Genomic DNA, 23,000 nt, shown 5'->3' on the forward strand with positions numbered 1-23,000 from the left:
ATTATCTCAGGGCACAACGTGAGCTACCACAGCTATGCTGATGACACACAGCTGTACTTATCAATAGCTCCTGATGACCCTGATTCTATTGATTCACTAACAGAATGTCTGACTTGTATCTCAGAATGGAACTTTCTCAAGTTAAATAAAGAAAACTGAAATCTTAGTGATTGGCAATAATGGATACAATGAGGCTATTAGAAATAAACTGAATACATTAGGATTAAAAGTCAAGACGGAGGTAAAAAGCTTAGGGGTAATTGTTGACTGTAATCTGAATTTTAAATGCATATTAATCAGATCACTAGGACAGCATTTTTTCACCTAAGAAACATAGCAAAAGTTAGACCTCTTATATCTTTGAAAGATGCTGAGAAATTAGTTCACGCGTTTGTTTTCAGTCGACTAGATTACTGTAACGCACTCCTCTCAGGACTACCCAAAAAAGACATAAATCGTTTGCAACTAGTGCAGAATGCAGCTGCTAGAATCCTAACTAGAAAAAGAAAATACGAACACATTTCTCCAATTTTAATGTCACTACACTGGTTACCTGTATCATTCAGGATTGACTTTAAAATTCTGCTTATGGTTCATAAAGCCTTAAATAATCTCGCCCCATCTTATATATCGGAATGCCTGACACCTTATATTCCAAATCGTAACCTCAGATCCTCAAATGAGTGTCTCCTTAGAATTCCAAGAACAAAACTTAAAAGAAGTGGTGAGGCGGCCTTCTGCTGCTATGCACCTAAAATCTGGAATAGCCTGCCAATAGGAATTCGCCAGGCTAGTACAGTAGAGCAGTTTAAAACACTGCTGAAAACACATTACTTTAACATAGCCTTTTTATAACTTCAATTTAACTTAATTTAACTTAATCCCGATACTCTGTATGTTCAATTCTTCATAATAACTATTCGTGGTGGCTCTAAAATCCGTACTGACCCCTACTCTCTCTTCTGTTTCTTTTTCCGGTTTCTTTGTGGTGGTGGCCTGCGCCACCACCACCTACTCAAAGCTTCATGATGCTCCAACAATGATGGATGGATTAAAAGGCAGAACTCTACGTGACTATCATCATCATCATCAAGCCCTTCCGTGAGAACCCTAAATCCAAAGAGGACTGTTTCATTTATGTTAGGTAGAATGCCCAGAGGGAGCTGGGCGGTCTCATGTTCTGGAATTCCTACAGATTTTTTTTTTTCTCTCTACAGCCGTCTGTAGTTTTTTTTTGTTTTTTCTGTCCCCCCTGGCCATTGGACCTTACTCTCTTTCTCTATGTTAATTAATGTTAACTTATTTTGTTTTCTTATTGTGTCTTTTATTTTTCTATTCTTTATTATGTAAAGCACTTTGAGCTACTGTTTGTATGAAAATGTGCTATAGAAATAAATGTTGTTGTTGTTGGATGCACTGTATATACACATACACACTAGGGGGATTTGCCCCCTTTTCGCTTCACTTGATGACCCCCCACTCCCCCCCTTGCGTCTATGCCACTCGCGTTGTGAAGGGGGGGGCCTGAACGCACGCTAAGGTGATGCGGACGGATCAGCTGCTGCTACCGTGCTGCGTGATCTGTATGTTTCATTGTTCAACGATCATTTAAAAGCTTGTACAGCAGCTGTCATTTTGTCTCACTTACTTGTCTTCTGGGACGTTAAAGTGTTTCCGAGAAATTGTTTATAAGTAGGGCGTGACACGTAAGTAGTTTTGCGGGAGTTCAAAGTGTCTCTCCGAGATGATCACGTCTCAACCCAAGATTTTTTTTACATAATAGATAGATATAGTGGCAGATGGCTGGGGATCTTGCCCAGCCGGGACGCCTAGAAGGACCGGGAGAGGGATAATACATCTCCTGGACCACGAGAGGGCGCCAGGAGGAGGATTATGGAGCCCTGGACTGCAGAACTTCCACCACAACCGGAACTGCTGCCGGAAGAAAGTCCAAGTACGTCAAGAGTGCTTCCAAGTGCTAATGTGGCATTTCCGCCACACCAGGAAGTGCCGCTGGAAGATCATGGCGAAACACCTGGAGCACATCTGGGGCATTATAAAAAGGCCGCTTCACTACATTAGAGGAGCCAGAGTCGGGTGGAAGGTGGACAAAACTTGGGAGGAGAGGAGTAGAGGTAGCAGAAGAAAAGAAGGAAAGAAAACTGAAAAGGAACTGAGTTATTGTGGCTGTTTGGTGCACTGTGTTGTGTGTAGAAGAGAAAAAGAAATAAAATTTTGTGCAATTCGGTGTCTTTCTGTGTAAGGGGGCTGTACCTCCACTATATAAATATATATACATATACCTGTATATATTATTAAAATTGATTTTAGACAGAAATCAAACTATAACTGAAAATTAATCAAACACATTTTGTTATAGAACTACAGTAAGTTAGCTGGTGCGAAAATGCAACTTGAACGCAAAAAAGTAGAGTCACCTTTTACTGACAGTAAAATCAGTAGGACACTACATTCAACCAAATAAGGAATTGTGAGCTCACTGACCTGATGTTGTTGACACAGTCTTCATGGGCCTCAACCAGCGTTTTAATGTGTGTTGAGGATATTGGATCGAACAAAAGAACTTCAGTTTGCTCACACGCAACAGTTAGTACAGACCTAAAAAAGAAGATAGAGGGGAAAAAAAGATTAAAAAAAAGAACAGCTAAAAACAAAACATTTAAAAGCACAGTTTGAACCGGCTTTAAATATATTGCTGGTGTATGTTATTACTAGCATTCAAAATCTTCCAAACAGGAGTTATCAGCTGGTTCCCCTTTGAGACAAAGGCCACTACTGTATTACTGCATGACAGCACAGTCACAGTTTAGAAACTGGTAGCAAGATAAGGGTGTTATGTTTTTGCAAACTGTACAAAAAAGACAACTAATGGCAACATAAATCTTGAATGACAGATGTTCATTTGTGAATGAAAAAAGTTTGATAAATTAAGTTTGTCTTTGCCTGACTTTAATAATAATAATCATCATAATAATAATACATTTTATTTTTACAAGGCACCTTTCTAAGAACTCAAGGACACCGAACAAGCAATAAATAAAAAATAAAACGACACATTATAAGCAACTTAAAACATCGGGAAAAAAACAGAACATATAAAAATTAAAACCAAACAAAGCCACTATAATCATAGATGCGTTTTATGTTTACATTTAAAGGTTGAAAATGATTCGATATTTCTAAGCTCAGTAGGTATGAGTTCCAGAGCTTGGGAGCTGAATGGCTGAATGCTCTGCTCCCCATGGTGGGTAGACAGGCGAGAGGGATGGTCAGATGGATGTAAAGTTACAGGAGGGAATGGCAACATGAAGAAGGTCAGACAGATATGGAGGGGAAAGGTTATAAATGGCCTTAAATGTTAACAGCAGAATTTTAAAATCAATTCTAAACTTAATCGGGAACCAATGAAGCTGCTGCAAGACTGGGGTAATATGGTGAATAGATGAGGTTCAAGTAATGTTGAGAGCTGCAGAATTCTGGACTAGCTGAAGCTTATGAAGAGATTTATTAGAGAGACCAAAGCGAATTGCAATAGTCCAGAGACGAGAAGTAACAAGACTATGAACAAGAATGGCAGTGGTATGGGGAGTGAGGGAGGGGCGGATGTGATTAATATTACGTAGGTGGAAATAAGCAGACCGGGTGACATTATTAATGTGAGATTAGAAAGGTAGAGTGCTGTTGAGGATGACACCCAGACTCTTGACCTGAGGTGAAGGAGAAACAAAGGAGTTATCAATAGCAAGTGAAAGATTATCGGCTTTGGATAATGATGATTTTGTACCAATGAGGAGAACCTCAGTTTTGTCACTGTTTAATTTAAGAAAATTTAAAGAAAACCAGGATTTTATTTCAGCAATACAATCAATAAGTGAAGATGGTGGAAAGGAAGAGGTGTGTTTACTAGCAAGGTAGAGCTGACTGTCATCAGCATAACAGTGAAAATTAATGTTATGTTTATGAAAGATATTGACAAAGGGACAGATAAGCATCCAAATAAGTGTGCAAAGTAACCCTATTACCTTAAAGCTATAAAGGTAAACTTGACTAGGTATGTCAGTAAAATATAGATAATAAAAATAAGAAATTAAGTCAAGATGTTTAGTCTAGAAATTCATTTATCTCCACTTATCTATAGAACTATGCATTCTATGTAGTGCAGTAACCAAACTGGCACACTGAACTCTAAATGTGCTCTAAATGTTGCATTTTTAGGTATGGCCAACCAGGCTTCATTATCTAGACTTCATAATAATAATAACAGTAATTCTTTGCATTTATGTAACGCTTTTCTCACTACTCGAAACACTCAGCAATTGCAGGTTAAGGGCCCTGCTCAAGGACCCAACAGAGCAGAGTCCCTTTTTGGCTTTTTATGGGATTCGAACTGGCAACCTTCCAATTACCAGTGCAGATCCCTAACCTCAGAGCCACCCCTCCGCCAAACTTGTGAGTGAGCTTATCTTTATCATGTAGTTAGTTTAACAGCCCATTTTCTCTCACTGATAGTTTGATTTTTCTACAGTTTTTATAATGCATGGCAGCATTATTTCTCCTTTTCAGCTCAAGCTTCACAGGAGGTGTTAAACACTGTATCATGCTTCACTCCTTTCGAAGTGGGAAGTTGGAATTTTGAACTCCACACACAATTTCTAGGGTCCTTTGATTTCCGCAATGCGGAAAGCACGGACGGAATCACAGAATTAACATAAAAACGGATTTTACATTTAAAAACAGAAATGTGTGGAATTTAGAGACTGACAGGATGACTGTTACAAAACTTCCCAATAAATTAAGCAATTGAATAATTTGTAGTTCTATTTTTTGGATACTTTTTCTAGTTTGTTGCTTTTCAAGCAAATGCAATTCCTGGTAGAAATTCAGTCGTGTATCTATCTGCTTGTGCGCGTGTTTCTTGTATGTTTTCTCGTTAAAGGGACGCGAATTAGCTAGCTACATGAGACACAAATGTCAAAGTGAGTGGTATCAGATACCCTAAATACGGCAAAAAATCTAAGAAACGCGAGCTTAACTGCAAAATTGAGGGCACAACAATATTCCGGCCACTTTTATGAATCTGGACAAGAACTTTTCTGCAAGTTTTGCCAGCATACCATAATCTGGACACAAAAAGATACTTGCAACGACCACGTCAAATCTAAAACCCATCTCAAGAACATGAAGAAATTAAGATCAAAAAGGAGAGAGGAAATAACAAAATCGTCAGATGTCAAGACGCCAGTTTGTGGAGGTCTTTGTGGCCATGCGAATCAGACATACCGCTCGAAAAACTGACGAAGATGCTTCATTTCTTTATTAAGCATTGATCAAGGAGGCGCGCTGGAAGAAAATGAAAGCAGCCTTCGTCAAACTCATTTGCCCCACATTTTTGAACAACATATGGATGCTGTTCTTTGAAAGATTTATGGCAAGAAAATGTATGTTGTAGCTGATGAAATCACAGAGTTCTCAATATAGTGATAGGTGAGTAAATACTTGGCTGTTTGCTAATTCTTTTATGTATTGCAGTTCTAATTGTACATGAAATGATATTTAACCGGTATTAACAGTCTTTCCCGTAGACAAATGTTATTAGTGAACGGCACTGTTTGTTAACGGGTTACCTTTTAAAATTTAATAATGATGTTTCTGGATTTAATAAATGTTTTGCCTCACGGTGACGAGGCACACAAGGTCCACATTTGCCTCTTTTGTTATAAACTCGACACCTACAAACCTGGACAGAAGAGCGGCCTTCTCTTCAGATGCAACGAGCCCGTAAAAACAGGTCTCTCTTTCTTTTTTTCTATTTAATTCCCAGATTTAGCGTCTTGCAAATTAGTTTGCTTTTGCTTTGTAATTAAATTATATTAAGATATGCAGTAGATGAAGCTACAGATGTAATGATGCAAGTTTTCAATCTGTGAACGTTGAAGGGTTAAGAATCATTAGAAATGATTTACATAATTACAATTACAGGTACTGAAGACCAGCTGAATCTTAATGTCAGTAGTGATTACAGAAAATGCATCATACTGTTGGAAAGCATACCAGGAAGTTTTAAAAGGGGTTCTGCCTAACTGCGTACATTCAACCTGCTTGCGTCATGTCATCTGTTTGGTGGCAGAGACCTGGCAGCGCTAGAAAAACTCTGGGTAAACTCTGCCATCTTCAAGAAGCCTGCCAGGAACCCCAACCAAGAGGCAGGAAACACCAGGTGGAATATCTGTCTCGAATCATTAGGGTGCCTCGCTGAAAATATTTACCTCTACAAAAAGTTCTTTCTGAACGAGAACACATCAGCTCAGGCTGTAACAAATATCCTAGACCCTAAAAGTGAAGTTAACCTTCATCTCAGAAGGATGCAGAGCTCTTACAATTCTAGAAGACACTCACTGTGCTACTGCAGTCTCAGCATACAGCATCATGGAGGATCTGAGCTCCGACTTGATCAATGGAACTGCAAAATAAGGATCAGTTGTGCTAGTGTGCCGTTTCATTAAAAGGAATGTAAGGTGCCATTTCATTATTGTTTATTGTAGCTGTTCCTACTTACAACAACAAAAAAAAAACATCCATCCATCCATTACCCAACCCACTATATCCTAAACAAAAAACAAAAAATCCGAAACAAGGAAAAATAAAAGGTGAAAACCAAAAATAAAAAAAAAATATATATATATATAAAAAAAATAAAACAGAATTTGTGAGAAAAATAAAATGAATTCTATAGGACCCTAGATATCCAATATGGAAACTCGGGGCTGGTCTGTCAAGTCTGAGTTTGTCCAACTTCAGATTGTGACATCAATCCCAAATGGCTGTTGTATTTTACTGTTTATTATCACTTTTGTCAATTTGTATCTTACTAAATCAGCTGTACACACAGTGTTGTCCAACTGCTATCTGTGGACATTTTGCTGCGGTGTTAGGACATGCAAAATTCCATATAATGCATTGTTATCAACTGCTATTTAATTCGATGGAGCAAGCACAACAAAGGTTTTCATAGACGCATCCATATCGTTTTTACGAATGTTTTACAGGAATTTGGTCAACTTGTGTGTGATGTCATTCCCAGATCCAACATTTGACTTCAGAGGTACATAGGATGGCAGCACCAAAGTCAGCCCTGCAATCGTAATTTTTTCTTTTTCTTTTAATAACTTGGTATCCCCACCTTCTATTTGTAATTTACCTTCTTGTTACTTGTATGTAGCACTTTGCACTAATCTACAAAACCCTGCATTTTGCAAATATGAGACGAGACAAAACTAATCAATACACTGGAATTAACAATATTTAAATATAAGCATTACAACTATGAGCTCCAGCTCTCATCTTAAACCAAAATGAAAAATGACATCATAGGATAAGCAGTGGGGGAGAATGAGTGAAAAAAGATGCAACGTTTCAAACTGTGGTAATTAAGTTTCCTGAAGGGAAGGAGACCCTCGTAGCCAACACAGCTTCCACATGTATATATGAAGGCACCTGCACAGGCACTAGCAGAGTCAGACAATAAGAAAAACTCTTGTAAGAAATGGAACACAGATTGGAGTCGGTGGCCTTGTCCTCCTGTGGCTTTCTTCCTACCTCACTGATAGGAAGCAATTTGTTCAAATAAAGGGCTTTCAACCTGAGAACGCAGTCGTTACTCAGGGAATTCCGCATTGTTCTGTTTTGGGGCTGCTTCTTTTTCTCATTTATATATTCCCAATAGGTAATATCTTCCTGCGCCATGGTATTAAATTTCATTGTTACGCTGATGGCACACAGCTATATCTCTCCACTAAATCCACTTCTGGTTTCCCTCCTGATGCTCTTATGGCTTGTCTCCAAGACATAAAGACATGGATGACTCACATTTTTCTCCAACTAAACAGCAATAAAACTGAGGTGCTCCTCATTGGCTTTAAATCTACACTTGCTAAGGTTAACCATTCTTCTATTTTAATTAACAATATTAACACAAACATCTCTTCCCAAGTTAAATATATATACTGGCGGCCAGTTTCCCTACCCGCGTTTGTAAGCTCCAATGATTTCCCAATCTCTATTTTCCAATTTCTTTTGTTTGCGTATACAGGGCCTAACAAAGCAGCTGATGCTGCAAAAGGAGTTACAATGTTAACCAAGTAGAGGCCTCAAGTGCTGGAAGAGGTGGAAAACTGTTGCTAGTGTCGTTGAACGAGAAGCATCTTGCAGGGGATAGCGTAAGCGAGGTGATCATATGTGAGAAAGCCAGGAAGATTCATGGCGATTTGCTGGGGAAAAAAAAAAATCCTTCTTCGAGTGGCAAAGGTGAAGCATTTAAAACCAGTAGAGGACGGTTTGAAAAGTTTCACAAGAGAAGTGGCATTTAAATTTTTTTTTTTTCCCTGTGCTTAAAACTCATAAACAAAAGCGTTTATAGCGAGCAGTTCGTAAGGGTCTAGCACAAACTCTTACAATGTTCATTTTCTCTGTTCAAGGGTTTCCCAGTGTTATGCAATGTTTTTACATTTAGTTTACTATTAAACTGTGCATTCTATGGTATAATTAACTATTTTTGTACTTAAAAAATATATATTTACATACAGTTCGTATGGTCTGGAACAGATTAATAGTATTTACATACAATCTTATGGGGAAATTACATTCGAGTCATGACCAAATCGGGTCGCGTTTTGGAACAAATTACGGCCGTGACCAGAGGTACCACTGTATATTATATGTTATATAAATACATACGGGGGTCCTCGGGTTACAACGTCTCGACATACGACGTTTCGAGTTTACAGCGCTCACTCCCGTAAAGAAATTGAAACGCGAGTGTTTCGGCTTACACCGTTTGTATCGTACTTACAGACTAAGTGGGCGAACTCGTTTGGTTGCACGCAGTCGAAGTAAGCGGTGTTTGAGTGAGTGAGTTGCCGAACTGGTTTGGTTGCGCGCAGCACAAGTGTTCCGTTTGTGTTGCTTTGTTTTTGATTTTTTGGCCCTTATCATGGCTTCTAAAAGAGTCTTCAGATGGTAGCGCTTCGAAGAAGAGGAAAGCCATCACAATGGAAGTGAAAATTAGACATTGTAAAGAGATCAGAAGGAATAAAGGTAAGGAATTTTTTTTTATACTCATTTATTTGTCATTTTTCTGTTACTATAGTACAGTGGACAGTACAGTATATTTATGTCCTATTCCTTTTTCTGTGGCTTAGTTGTGTTTTTATGTTCTAGATTATGATTTTGCAAATGTGTTAAGATAGGTAAGTGACTTAGGTTAGGGTGTGTTTCGACTTCACCAAAATTCGGGTTACATCACTGTCATAGGAACAGAACTGTGTCATAACCCGAGGACCCCCTGTATAGTCAGGAGATATCTTAATATAAGGAAGCAAACTTTAACTAAAGTATAAATTATTTTTGGCATTAGTACCATTTACATGGAAGTGATTTTATGTTGGTGTGAAAGCTGCAGTCAGTACTTAGTTTTGTTCTTGTTGTGGGGGGTCTTTCTTTGATCACTGCAATGTGACCATCTGTTTTAAGACCATGCCACATTACACCTTTTTCAGAAATTTTAAGTCATTTGAGACTTCATTTACATAATCTTAGCGAGTCAGTGGCAGTCGTGACACACTCTGGTGACCACTGGTCATGTAATCTGGCATCTCCTGCCCCCAAATCCAGCTAGTCTGTTGCTCACCCCAAGATGTCTTAAATACTATTACCTTTTACTTCATTTTTTTTTCTAACAATGACTAAATGTATGTATTTAATGTGTCAGTATGACCAACCACCATGTCAAATTCCTTGTAATGTATAAGTGTACTAGCCTAAAAAAAAAAAAAGCTAGCTTGTTATATTCCACACATAAACCAGACACTTTAGAATCGCCAGTTAACCTAACCGGCACTTCATTTAAGATCTGGATAGAAAATTCATGCAGACACGTTAAGAATCTGCAAAAATAGCTGTACTTACAGTGAATCTTAAATGCGTGTAACTTGTATGTCATGCAAATAATAAGATGACATTAACTGTTAAGGCAAAAGTGAAACAATGCCTGCAAAGAAACAAATAAGCAGTTATTTTGTGCGGGGCCTTAATTTGGCTCTCCATTAAATGCTGTATTCCAACTCTTGGAGGCTGAATATTTTACTAAAAATCAGTTTTCTGAAAAGCATTAAAGCAATGGATTCACACGCAAGTCAACATAAAACGTTCTGTTGCTAAGTGCTGTGGCTGCTGTTGATGCATGTTTGGCGTCTCTGGCAGCAGTGGCTGCATGGGGGCACTGCTGTCTTGCAGGGAGTCACGCGCTGGTGTTCCCTGCCTGAGTTCTCATGTTTTCCTGCTGGGTTTCCTCAGTGGGCTCCAGCTCCGTCCAAAGATTTGAAGATTTGGTGACACTAAAATGACGCCAGTGTATGCAAGTGCTTGTATTCACCTTGTGATGAGCCGATGCCCCTTCTAGGGACTGTTTTGGCTCTCCATTGGTGCTGTGCTCAACTCTTGGAGGGCTGAATATTTTTCCTAAAAAACTCAGTTTTCTGAAAAGCACACAAAGCAATGGATTCACACGCAAGTCAACATAAAAAACCTGTTGTCACCGTGATGATATCTCGCACTGCCACCTGCTGGATTTCTCCAGATTTACGTAAAGTATGCGCACAAGTATAAACAGTACAATGCTTGCGTAGCAGAAGCACCAGCTGGAACATGCGTCACATGAAGTATAAACCTGGCCTTAAGCCTCTGGACTTCAGACCCTGAGGTTGAAGGTTCAAATCCGCTTCAGTTGCGGTGTGACCGTGATCAAGTTACTTCACCTTTGCTCCAACTGGAAAAACAAAAAAGTAACAAAAATTGCATCTCAAATATTGTAAGTCACCTTAGATAATGGAGTTGGCCAAATAATAAATGCAAAAACCAACGGAAGATTTCTAAAACACAGGAGGAAGCAATAATTTTAAAAACAAATAAGTGCTGTTAAGAACATCATGCAGGTCATTTCCACTTCAGTTTATTCTATCACTATCAAGTACAAATATGTAAAGGATATAATGCAGCAAATCCTCCCACAGTCCAAACATGCAGGTTAGGTGCATTGGCGATCCTAAATTGTCCCTAGTGTGTGCTTGGTGTGTGTGTATGTGTGCCCTGTGGTGGGGGCCCTGCCGGGGTTTGTTTCCTGACTATGCCCTGGGTTGGCTGACTGGCAGCAGAAGCCCGTGACCCTGTAGTTGGATATGCAGGTTGTATAATGGATGGATGGATCCTCCACGGCAACAATACTGTCAACACTACTGACTCACACACATTGGTCAGAAAATACACAGACCTAACACTAAAATATAAGCTGAACCCTGTTATCAGAAGTTCTAGCTAACAAAATAGATATGAGATAATATGGGCCGGTGTACTGGCAATGCAGCTGTATGTGATCACCGCTGATGGCTGGTATCCTGTCCTGCCTTGCACCCAGCAGGCTCCAGGCTTCTCACAGCCATGGTGTGAGGGGCTTAGAGGGTATTCAGTGTGACACGCACATGCAGGCACCGGCATGCATCAGCAGTGTGTACCTACTGTCATCATAAGTGGTGGTCCTCCAAGGCAAATGTTTCTGTACTACACTACAAAAGTGTTCAGGGCCAACGATCAGCTGGGGACCGATCAGATGATGCTGGTACCTCACTTTCATTTCTGATATTCATCTCCAGAACACTGGCATCAAACTTGGAGTCTAACAAGTCAGAGTCCTATTCAACGAAATTACGTAAAACGTCCATGGAGTATTTTGCTTTGCACATTCGCTTTGGTCTCTCACCACATATCGGTGCCATTTTAGATGTTGTTTGCTTTTTGCTACTCATGCACGCGTAGGGAATCGAGGTTAAATCAACAAAGCTATGTAACTTTATTTCTAGCAAAGAGAGTCAAACTAAAACGTAAGAGCGAGTTTCACTGCAGTTTACAGCTGATTACCAACCTCTACTCCTGAATTTTGACAAACGTCGACGTCAGCCCTGAAAGAGTTAAGAAACCATGTTGGCGAATTGATGAATGGACGCACTTAACTGTCCAGTGACACGAGAGAGTGTTACTCAGTTTGTCACGACTGAATTTAATGCTTGCTGGAAAACATTTTTTTCTTTATATACATGCTGAATACCAGTGTCATCAACAACAGACGACTCTAAAGATGCTGGCCTTACTAGTAGAGTTTCAAAGATAAAGCTAAATCTGAAACTGGCAAATAAAAAGAAATGGTTAAAATGGGCAAAAGAACATATACATAGGACAGAAGAGAACTGGAATCATGCCTTATGGCCAGCAGATTTGAATCGTCTTTTTTCTGTTGCAGACGTCACTGGAAATTGTCGTTTATTTAAGAAAGAAGCCAACTGAGGACATCTGAGGTATTCGTTTCTCAAACTACAGGCTCTCATGTGGTTCTCCTCTTATGCAGCTGTGCAACTGGGCCTTTCTCTTCTTTGTATATCCTTGTTAGATCTAGTTTACTTTCTTCTCTCAAGGCAGTAACAGACAACTATATATTAAATCTTTGGTTTCTTGGCCATCTGTCACATGAAATATTACCTTCATTCTCCAAAAAAAGACATGTTTTTGAGGAAATTAACTTCATTTTCACCATTTTTGAATCCACAGCTGAACTTTAGAAATGCCAGTACCTTGCAACTCAAGTGAACAGAATAGCAAGTTTCATCAGTCCTAATGCAATTTGAAAGGTTTCCCTAATAACTTAATTAGCATTAACCTATGACTAATTATGGATACGCTAAGGGAGTTGACCACTGGCACACTGAAAGAATGCCTGCTGAAAATGGGGCTTTGCAGTCGCATGTGAATAATAAATTACAAATTTTACACGTTTACTTATTCAATGGACACCTTTACCCAAGGCAACTTAAAACATTTATACAACCAGTAACGGCGCACTGCACAATACCATGCAGTGAATACACTTGACTTGACCATTCCTAGTCTTCATCCTCTTTCTCTGTATGTTTAGCATTCGTTTGCTCAGAGGTTGATGCACTTGCTGCTTCCTGAGCAGCTCTTTTCTCCACCCTAGCGGCCCGCTTCTTCTCTTCTTCCGTCTGCACCTTTTCGCGTTAAAACTGATTAAGTCGGTCAGTGTTTGTGTTGCAATTACGTAGTATGTTTTCTTTAATTTTTCACTTAAGCTGGGATTTAAGTCTTCAATGAATGATTTAAGATATGAGGAGTTAGGGGAAGTGACGGCGAATGTGGTAGGAATGAGAACGGCGCCTGTTTATATGTGCTGCCTTGCTGGCCGCTGCTGAGAGTTGATTCTACAATAAAATAAAATCAAAATTAAAATAGTAATAAAAATCATCACCCCGAAAGTGGACAGTAGAGGTCATGTAGTATATGAGTACCAAATTTCAGGTCAATAGGTCAAAGGGTTTGTGAGCTACAGGTGATTTAGCTAGCTAGCTACTTTATTAATCCCAACTAGATAGATAGATAGATAGATAGATAGATAGATAGATAGATAGATAGATAGATAGATAGATAGATAGACAGATAGACAGATAGACAGATAGACAGATAGACAGATAGGATACTTTATTAATCCCAAGGGGAAATTCACATAATATCTATCTATCTAATACGCTAATTATTTAAGAAGATTGGTTCCATTCCACAGGCAGATGAAGTGACTTCCTCAGGGTCACACAGATTTGAACCCACAACTTCAAGGCTTAAAGTCCAAAGCCTTACACACTAGTAATGTCTTGACTAATTTACCAGTGTCTTGACAATAATGTCTATTAAAGACAAAAACTTCTAGGCGATTCCAAACTTTTGACTAGCAGTGCATACGTCCACACTAAACTGGCAGTGTGATGCAGTAGTTAGGGCTCGTTTATTCTTCACACTCAGAAGGCGTACGCGCCTGCATCATGGTTGGCTGCCATGCGTACCCAGCATTCATTTGACGCGTCCTCTAAGCAGGTCCTCAGAAATGAAAGAGACGCGTGCGCGAGTTGCAGTACCAGCAAAAAGTCGAGGGGGCACAGTGTGATAAAAGTTGGAATGCGATGTCAGAGTCTCTGTTTACTATCTAAATGTGACAGAAAGCCGCTTTGCGGATCCGACGGGATCGATGTGCGCGCTTCAATGTTTCATGAATGGTTCAATGTAGTGAAGCAAAATACCGACATTCAGATGCATTTGTGGTGTTTTTATAATCAAGCGTCGCAAATTCCCCATCATAATGACACGATACATTTTAAAAGTCACACATACCATCTTTTGTTACGTCTTTTTTTTCTGTGGCTTCTTCCTGACCCAACAGCAGCAGCACACAGCAATACATCACCAGACAGAACACATTAAATGTCTGATATTCCAACTCTCTGCACATTTAGAATCCTTAGATTTATACTTGATATCACTTTCATGGTGAAATGCATTAAAGTATGTATATTACATTTTACAGATAAATCGTTAATTTTGGTTAAATACTGAATACTGTTAATAATTGCACACATAGGGTTGCCACAGTGGCGGAGCGGTAGCACTGCTGTCTTGCAGGGAGTCACGTCGCTGGTGTTCCCTGCCTGGAGTTCTCATGTTTTCCTGCTGGGTTTCCTCAGTGGGCTCCAGCTTCCGTCCAAAGATTTGAAGATTTGGTGACACTAAAATGACGCCAGTGTATGCAAGTGCTTGTATTCACCTTGTGATGAGCCGATGCCCCTTCTAGGGACTGTTTCTGCCTCGTGCCCAATGCTTGCTGGAATGGACACATCCCTGGATTGATGGATGTAATCATTAAACATCCTTTTCAGAGATATTGTGGTAAGGTGTCATCGGAATTTAATGGGCGTTCCAGGCAATTTACAACACAGAGAAGCCAAACCTGTTGTCACCGTGATGATATCTCGCACTGCCACCTGCTGGATTTCTCCAGATTTACGTAAAGTATGCGCACAAGTATAAACAGTACAATGCTTGCGTAGCAGAAGCACCCGCTGGAACATGCGTCACATGAAGTATAAACCTGGCCTTAAGCCTCTGGACTTCAGACCCTGAGGTTGAAGGTTCAAATCCCGCTTCAGTTGCGGTGTGACCGTGATCAAGTTACTTCACCTTTGCTCCAACTGGAAAAACAAAAAAGTAACAAAAATTGCATCTCAAATATTGTAAGTCACCTTAGATAATGGAGTTGGCCAAATAATAAATGCAAAAACCAACGGAAGATTTCTAAAACACAGGAGGAAGCAATAATTTTAAAAACAAATAAGTGCTGTTAAGAACATCATGCAGGTCATTTCCACTTCAGTTTATTCTATCACTATCAAGTACAAATATGTAAAGAATATAATGCAGCAAATCCTCCCACAGTCCAAAGACATGCAGGTTAGGTGCATTGGCGATCCTAAATTGTCCCTAGTGTGTGCTTGGTGTGTGTGTATGTGTGCCCTGTGGTGGGCTGGCGCCCTGCCCGGGGTTTGTTTCCTGCCTTGCGCCCTGTGTTGGCTGGGACTGGCTCCAGCAGAACCCCGTGACCCTGTAGTTAGGATATAGCAGGTTGTATAATGGATGGATGGATAATGCGGCAACAATAACGATTGTCAACATTTACATACAACGACTCACACACATTGAGTTAAACAGAAAATACACAGACCTAACACTAAAATATAAGCTGAACCCTGTTATCAGAAGTTCTAGCTAACAAAATAGACATGAGATAATATGGACGGGTGTACTGGCAATGCTAGATTTGTTTTAGTGTGCGTCTGTATGTGATCACCCCGCGATGGGCTGGTATCCTGTCCTGCCTTGCACCCAGTGTTGGCGGGGATAGGCTCCAGGCTTCTCACAGCCATGACCCAGATGTGAGGGCTTAGAGGACAGATGGATGAGCTGCTGTATTCAAAGTCAAACCCTTACAGCCGACACAACTTAAACATGCAGGCACCGGCATAAGCATCAGCAGTGTCAACTACATTGATGGATTAAAGGCCAGAAGTCCACATGACCATCATCATCAAGCCCTTCCATGTGAACCCTGAATACCATGAGGACTGATTGAAGTCATTTATGTTAGGTAGAATGCCTAGAGGGGGCTGGGTGGTCTCGTGGCCTTGGACCCCCTGCAGATTTTATTTTTTTTCTCCAGCCGTCTGGAGTTTTTTTTTTGTTTTTTCTGTCCTCCCTGGTCATCGGACTTTACTTTTTTTCTATGTTAATTAGTGTTCCCTTATTCTAATTTTTATTTATTTTGTCTTTTTTCTCTTTCTTCATCATGTAAAGCACTTTGAGCTGCATAATTTGTATGAAAATGTGCTACAGAAATAAATGTTGTTGTAATGAGAAGGGCACTTTAAGAAAGGGAATAAAGATGTCATAGATTGGCACCGTACAGGCTGTCCATGAACGGCCTCAATCAAAAGTCCAATTTTTTTTTTGTAAGAAAACTGAACTTTAAATAAACACAAAATAGGGAGGACACCATGCATACTAAAAAAGGCAAACTACACGCTACAACCGAAAACTGTATTCTACTTACAGCTGTCAGTAAGTCAGTCATGTTAGCCATTTTGAGCAAATAAACAGGAACTTATTTAACTGACTCTCATTTTGGTTAGCTCTTAACCACCTTGTGATTTACCTTAAGCAGTCTGAACGTTGGTCCTAAATAAACATTGCTGTGACAGTAAGACTGTTATAGTAATTGTGGTGCCAGGGTCACTAGGACATGCACGTAATAATTTCACTTGACAATAATGACCCTATAGAGACCTCTACAATTACACATGGCTACCACAGCAGCGTGGCGGTTGGCACTACAGCCTCACAGCTGAAGAATCCGCAGATCAAGTCCCAAACCAGTAACTGTTTGTGTGGAGTTTGCACAAGCAACACTTTAAAAGACAAAAGGGTGGCATTACCAGCATGATGCAGGTCATCTCCAGTTCAGTTTATTCTTTTACTGAGGTTCACAGAGTACAAAATTATACAGACATAATGCAGCAACAATAATGATCACAGCCATCAACGTTTATGTTTTTGAACACACACACATCTAACTAAACAGACAAATAATACAGAGACCTAATGGTAAAAGGTAAGCCAAATCACGTTATCAGAAGTTGGACCTAACAGAAGATACGCTACTGTGACTGTTCGTTTGTCTGTCCAGGATTTTAAATCACCTGTCGCTCGCAAACCGTTTGAACGATTGACCTGAAATATGATAAACATATACTATGTGACGTCTACTATCCACTTTCACGGTGATGATTGACCTCCGAGGTTATTCCTCTTTTTATTTTTATTTTATTGTAGAATCAACTCTCGGCAATGGGCAGCCATGCGGCACATGTGTACGGGTCCATTCTCATTCCCTACCACCTTCGCCATCACTTCCCCTACCTCTTCATATCTTAAATCATTCTAGAGGCAGATTGAAGACTTAAGTGCCAGCTTAAGTGAAATATTAAAGAAAATGTACCAAGTAATCGCAACACAAACACTGACTTAATCAGTTTTAACATGAAAAGATGCTGACAAAAGAAGAGAAGAAGCAGCCCGCTAGAGTGGAGAGAAGAAGAGCTGCCAAGCGCATCAACCTCTGAGCAAACGAATGCTAAACGTACAGAGAAAGAGCAGGAAAACTAGGAAGGCTCAAGTCAAGTGTATTCACTGTGCGTTATTGTGCAGTGCGCCATTACTGGAGTCAGATAATGTGAGTAGGTAGACTGGCGATAATAACTGGCCTGAGTGTGTGTTTGTGTGTTCACCCTGCGATGGGTTGGCACCCTGTCCAGGGATTGGTTCCTGCCTTGTGCCCAGTGTCTGCAGTGATAGGGTTCAGGATTTTGTGCAACCCTGCTCTGGATAAGCCGGTTTAGGGGACAGATGGATGAGCTGCTGTATTCAACGTCCAACTCTCACAGTCGACACATCTTAAACATGCAGGCACCAGCATAAGCATAAGCAGTGTCTGACAATGAGAAAAGCGCTTTAAGAAAGGAAATTATCGATCAGGACTTTACAGGCTGTCCATAAACTGCCTCTACCAAAAGTACAATTTTTATGAGAAAACCAAACTTTAAAGAAATCAGGGAAGATGCCATGCATACTAAAAACAAAAAAGCCAAAGCTCCAGCCTCACTGGGTCACATGTTCTGGGCCTGCACCAAATTAACATTATTCTGGACAAAAAGTTTTAATTACCTTTCACACAGCCTTGGACTCACAATCCCTCCTAACCCATTAACAGCTGTGTTTGGGGTTCTTCCAGAGGGGCTTAAAGTGGAGAAGGACAAACAAATTGTGATTGCATTCACTACACTGTTGGCACGCAGACTTATTCTGATAAACTGGAAGAACCCAAACTCTCCTCTTTTAAGTCAGTGGGAAACTGATGTGTTATATAATTTGAAATTGGAAAAAATCAAATACTCAGTTAGAGGATCCGTATACGCTTTTTTCAAAACATGGCAGGATCTAATCAGTAATATTTTAAAATAAGTTTATAAAGCACAGAGAATTTATTAATTTAGGTATGTTTACAAGCCTTACATTTTACGCCGTTTGGCTTGCTCTCTCTCTCAGGGGTGGGGATCGATCTGTTCTTAACATAATTCTTCTTTTTGTAAAAACTTGATTGCTTTGTATGGATTGTAATAAAATTAATAAAAAATAAAAATATTAATAAAAGTTTGTATCCCACACTGAGAAAAAAGCTACATGCTACAACTGAAAACAGTACTCTGTTTACAGCCAGGAAGTCAATTATGTGGGCTAATTAGTACAAGTAAATACCCACCTACTTAACGGACCCTCATTTTAGTTACCACTTTCTGAAGTATGAATGTTGGCCCTAAATATACTGTATATATCGCTTTGTCAAATATGTTGTGAGATTTTTCTGGGAATGCAGTGGAACATTTTGAAGTAAGATACGAGTGGTACCAGGGTCACTAGCACACACCAGTAAGAATTTCACTACATTTTTAACATGTGATAATGGCAGACAGACACGTGTGACAGGCATAGACAGACAGGCATAGACAGACAGACAGACAGATACGTGTGACAGGCATAGACAGACAGACAGACAGATACGTGTGACAGGCATAGACAGACAGACAGACAGATATGTGTGACAGGCATAAATAGACAGACAGATACGTGTGACAGGCATAGATAGACAGACAGACAGATACGTGTGACAGGCATAGACAGACAGACAGACAGATGTATGACAGGCAGACAGACAGAGCACTGTATTTGTCCCCAGGAGGAAAGGTGCCACTTTACACAAGTTCCATACATACATACAATGGTCTGAACACAAAATGACTAAAAAGAAGCAAAGAATGAAAACTCCTCCTTTAACATGTGATAATGACAGACAGACAGACCAACAGACACAAAAGGCACTATAGGACAAATAGAGAGATGGACAGACAGATAGATGTGAAAGGCACTATATGACAGACAGACAGCTATATTTGTCCCCAGAAGGAAATGTGTCACTTTACACAAGCGCCATACATAAATAATGGTCTGAACACAAAATCACTAAAAAGAAACAAAGAATGAAATCTCCTTACTTCTCAGTTACACTCGTAGTGAAGCATTATACAGGCATTTTACCATCAATATAAAGAAAATGTTTCTTCACATTGTGTCAGAGAAATGGTATGCAGAATTGTGCAACAATGATGCCCCTATACATAGCTATACAATTAAAAACATAACAGGTCATAACTTGGCTAGCACAGTAGTGGTGGTTAGCACTGCAGCCTAAAAGCCAAATAATCCTGGGTTCAAATTCTGAACCTGCCTGTGCAGAGTTTCACACTTCAAAATACAAGAGTGACATTAATGGCATGATGCAGGCTGTTTCCACTTCAGTTTATTCTTTTAATAAGGTTCTCAGAGTACAAAAATGTTAGGGTAAAATGTGGCAACAATAATGAGCACAGCCATCTGCATTTACATATATGGACATCAAATTAAACACACAACAAAGCAGATACCTAATCCTAAAGGGTAAGCAAATCAGGTTATCATAAGTTGCAGTTAACAAAAAATATCAGATTATGTGAGCAGGTGGCCTGAGGATGCTAAATTATTAGATCTAGTGTGTGCGTTTGTGCATGTGTTCGCTCTGCGATGTGCTGGTGTCCCGTCCAGGGACTGACCCTGCCTTGCACCCAGTGCTTGCTGGGATGGGCTCTAGCTTCCTTGAAACCCTGTGCTCCGGATAAGCAGGGCTATTAGATTAGTGGAAGGTTCGTATTGGAAGTCATTACATTCTCATTTCCCTTTCAACCGAATGCTGGGCTATATGCAAGTGGAACGTATCCCCGCAGCACAGAATTAAAAAAAGTAACAATTTCAGGACGCGCAAACCGAGCCGATGTGGCGACCCCTAACGGGGGCAGCCGTAAGAAGATGATAGCGAGCAAGTGTTTGGGAATGTGAAAGGAAAACCTACCGACACAGAAGGAGAATGTGAAAACTTCACAAAGGCAACGACGTGGCGCCGAATTCGAGCACGGAACGACATATCAATGAATCTGCAGTTCTAACCGCTGCGCCACCTTTTGCTTTGTTCCCAATCCATCTAATAAACTTTGTGGTTTTCACGACATTATCCGGGGAAGCCAGAGTCCCTTAAGGCAACCGCAACCACATGACTGCCAATTAACCCGACTGCGCTTATACACGATGAAAGCGCTGCAAAGAATTCTGCTTGTGAAGCCTTACGAACTCCTTACCCCTCTACCTCTGCAAACTAAAAGTAGTCTCCCTCACCCGTCCGGCGAGTACTCCAAGTTGAACACCGCTCCGTGCGTCTTGGTGCTCAGGTTCACCGAGTCGGCCGGGTTCATCGAGCTGTATAAGCTGGTCATGGTCCTGAATGTATCCCTGGATGGGTCCACGGCGACTCCTCTGCCCCAGCATCTCTCCCGCAGCCAGCGGAAAACTGTGCTGTTGGTCCGGCGGCAGCGTGTGTCTCTGGAGGGTTCCGTGCCGCTAGCAGAATCCCGCGATTCTGCCTTCTCAGTCTCGGCGCCTGGGCTCTCACCATCAGGCCGACCGGACCGAGACTCGCGTCGGCGATCGGTACTCATTTTGGACTAATCCGTCTGTAGGAGATTTTTGGAGGGGGTGATAGAGACACCCACCCCCCTCCGTCCGTCCGACCCCCAAAAAAAGCCGACTGCTGTTTACCCACCCCACCCCCCGCACCACTTAGCGGTAAACACTCAGACTCGCATTACTACACTGTATCGCCAACATTGTGTACCCAACGCGCAGCAGAGGAAAACACTTCCGTTTCCGGTGCAGTGCTCGTAAACCCCGCCCATTGAGCTCGTATTTGCGTACGTACACACGTTACGTCAAGCGCGGGATTTTTTTTTCTTTTTCTTCAGTATTTGTACATTCAGACCGTTCCCGTTGATAAGGAGACGGGAGATATTCAGGTGTATGAAAACTATAGCGGGATAAAGCTGATGTCATACATGATGAAAATCTAGGATAGGGTTATAGTTTGAAGGCTTAAATAAGAGACCACCACAGTAGAGGAGCAGTTTGGTTTTATACCAGGCGAAGGAACAACTGATGGCAGTCTTTGCGTTGAGAAAGCTTATAGAGAAGCATTGAGAAAAAAAGAAAGGTTTGCTTATGGTGTTTATTGATTTGGAGAAGGCTTATTATAGAATGCCACGTCAAGAGGTCTGGAGGTGCATGAGAGTAAAAGGAGGGCCAGAGAAGTACAGCGGCCTCAATAATGTTAAGGACAAAGACACATTTTTTCTTTGATTTACCACCGTGCTCCACAATTTTAAATAACAAATTAAACAATTCAGACCTGATTGAAGTGCACATTGCAGACTGTTTGGTCCCCCATTTCATGTAACCATAATATTTGTGACAGTTGTTTGTGATTTCAAAAGGTGGGTTTCATTGCTTCATGAGATACTTTGACTTGCTTCTACCCTTTGAGGTCTGTTGCCATTGTTGAACATGAAGACAAGAACGGTGCCAAAGAAAATCAAGGAAGACATTATGAGGCTGCAAAACAAGAGTAAAACCATTTAAGATATTAGTAAAACCTTAGAATGACCTAAATCAACTGACTGGAATATCATGAAGAAGAAAGAATGTACTTGTGAGCTCAATAATCACAAAGGGACTGGTAGGCCAAGAAAGATCTCCACTGCTGATGACAGAAAAATCCTCAATATGGTAAAGAAAAAGTCCCCAGATGCCTGCCTGACAGATCAGAAACAGTCCGATGTGTCAGAGATGACTATCGACAGATGACTTCGTGAACAGAAATACAGGGGACACACTGCAAGATGCAAACCACTAGTTAGCCACAAAAACAGGATGGCTGGATTACAGTTAAGATTGTAGAATGGTCTGTCTGCTACTATAAGAGATGATCCTTCAGTCTCAGCTTTTAAATTGGGATGAAGACCCACAACTTCAGTTTAGCATACCCTGGCTACAGCTGCTGATTCACTGGGCACACTGCATCTCTTTTGTAAGTCATTGGTACTAAAATATAAGTAATATGATATTTATAAACTGTTACTAACCCTTCTCTATTCTGTCTCCCTTTTCGGTATCCTCATGTGGCACTTGGCTCCACTGCTGTACTGCCAAGTTGTTTGCCTGCCTATGGAAAAGTCACCTTAGATAAAGGAGCACTGGAATCATCAGGTAGAAGAGTCCTTTCATCTGATTGGCTGGCCCAGCACTGACTCAGCTGTAGAATGACCAATGGGGGGGAAGTGGCCTATTGGCTGAGGTCTCCAGGACTCTGACTGTGTCTGCCTTGTCTGACTCCTTTTCTACTATTTGGCTGTGAGTCTACAAATAGCTGATGGTTTTTCCTTTAAGTTGATTTGTTTCTGCTTTTTCCTTGGTGTATTGTATCTAATCTGTATCCTCATATGTGATTGTTC

The 23,000-nt window shown here is 40.6% G+C and overlaps 1 protein-coding gene across 1 annotated transcript in view; it reads right to left on the reverse strand.

Annotated features, from left to right (window-relative positions):
• The window catches only part of wdr32 (WD repeat domain 32), a 65,633-nt gene extending 44,365 nt beyond the window's left edge, over positions 1–21,268 (reverse strand). Inside the window, exons 1-2 of the mRNA XM_039758244.1 lie at positions 20,836–21,268; positions 2,506–2,619 (exon numbers count right to left, since the gene is read on the reverse strand). Coding sequence (XP_039614178.1) covers positions 2,506–2,619; positions 20,836–21,155 — 434 coding nt within the window. The 5' untranslated portion in view covers positions 21,156–21,268. The remainder of the gene's footprint in view (positions 1–2,505; positions 2,620–20,835) is intronic.
• Between the last annotated feature and the right edge of the window lie 1,732 nt (positions 21,269–23,000).

The sequence above is a fragment of the Polypterus senegalus genome, chromosome 7 (assembly GCF_016835505.1).
Source record: "Polypterus senegalus isolate Bchr_013 chromosome 7, ASM1683550v1, whole genome shotgun sequence".
NCBI lineage: Eukaryota > Metazoa > Chordata > Cladistia > Polypteriformes > Polypteridae > Polypterus > Polypterus senegalus.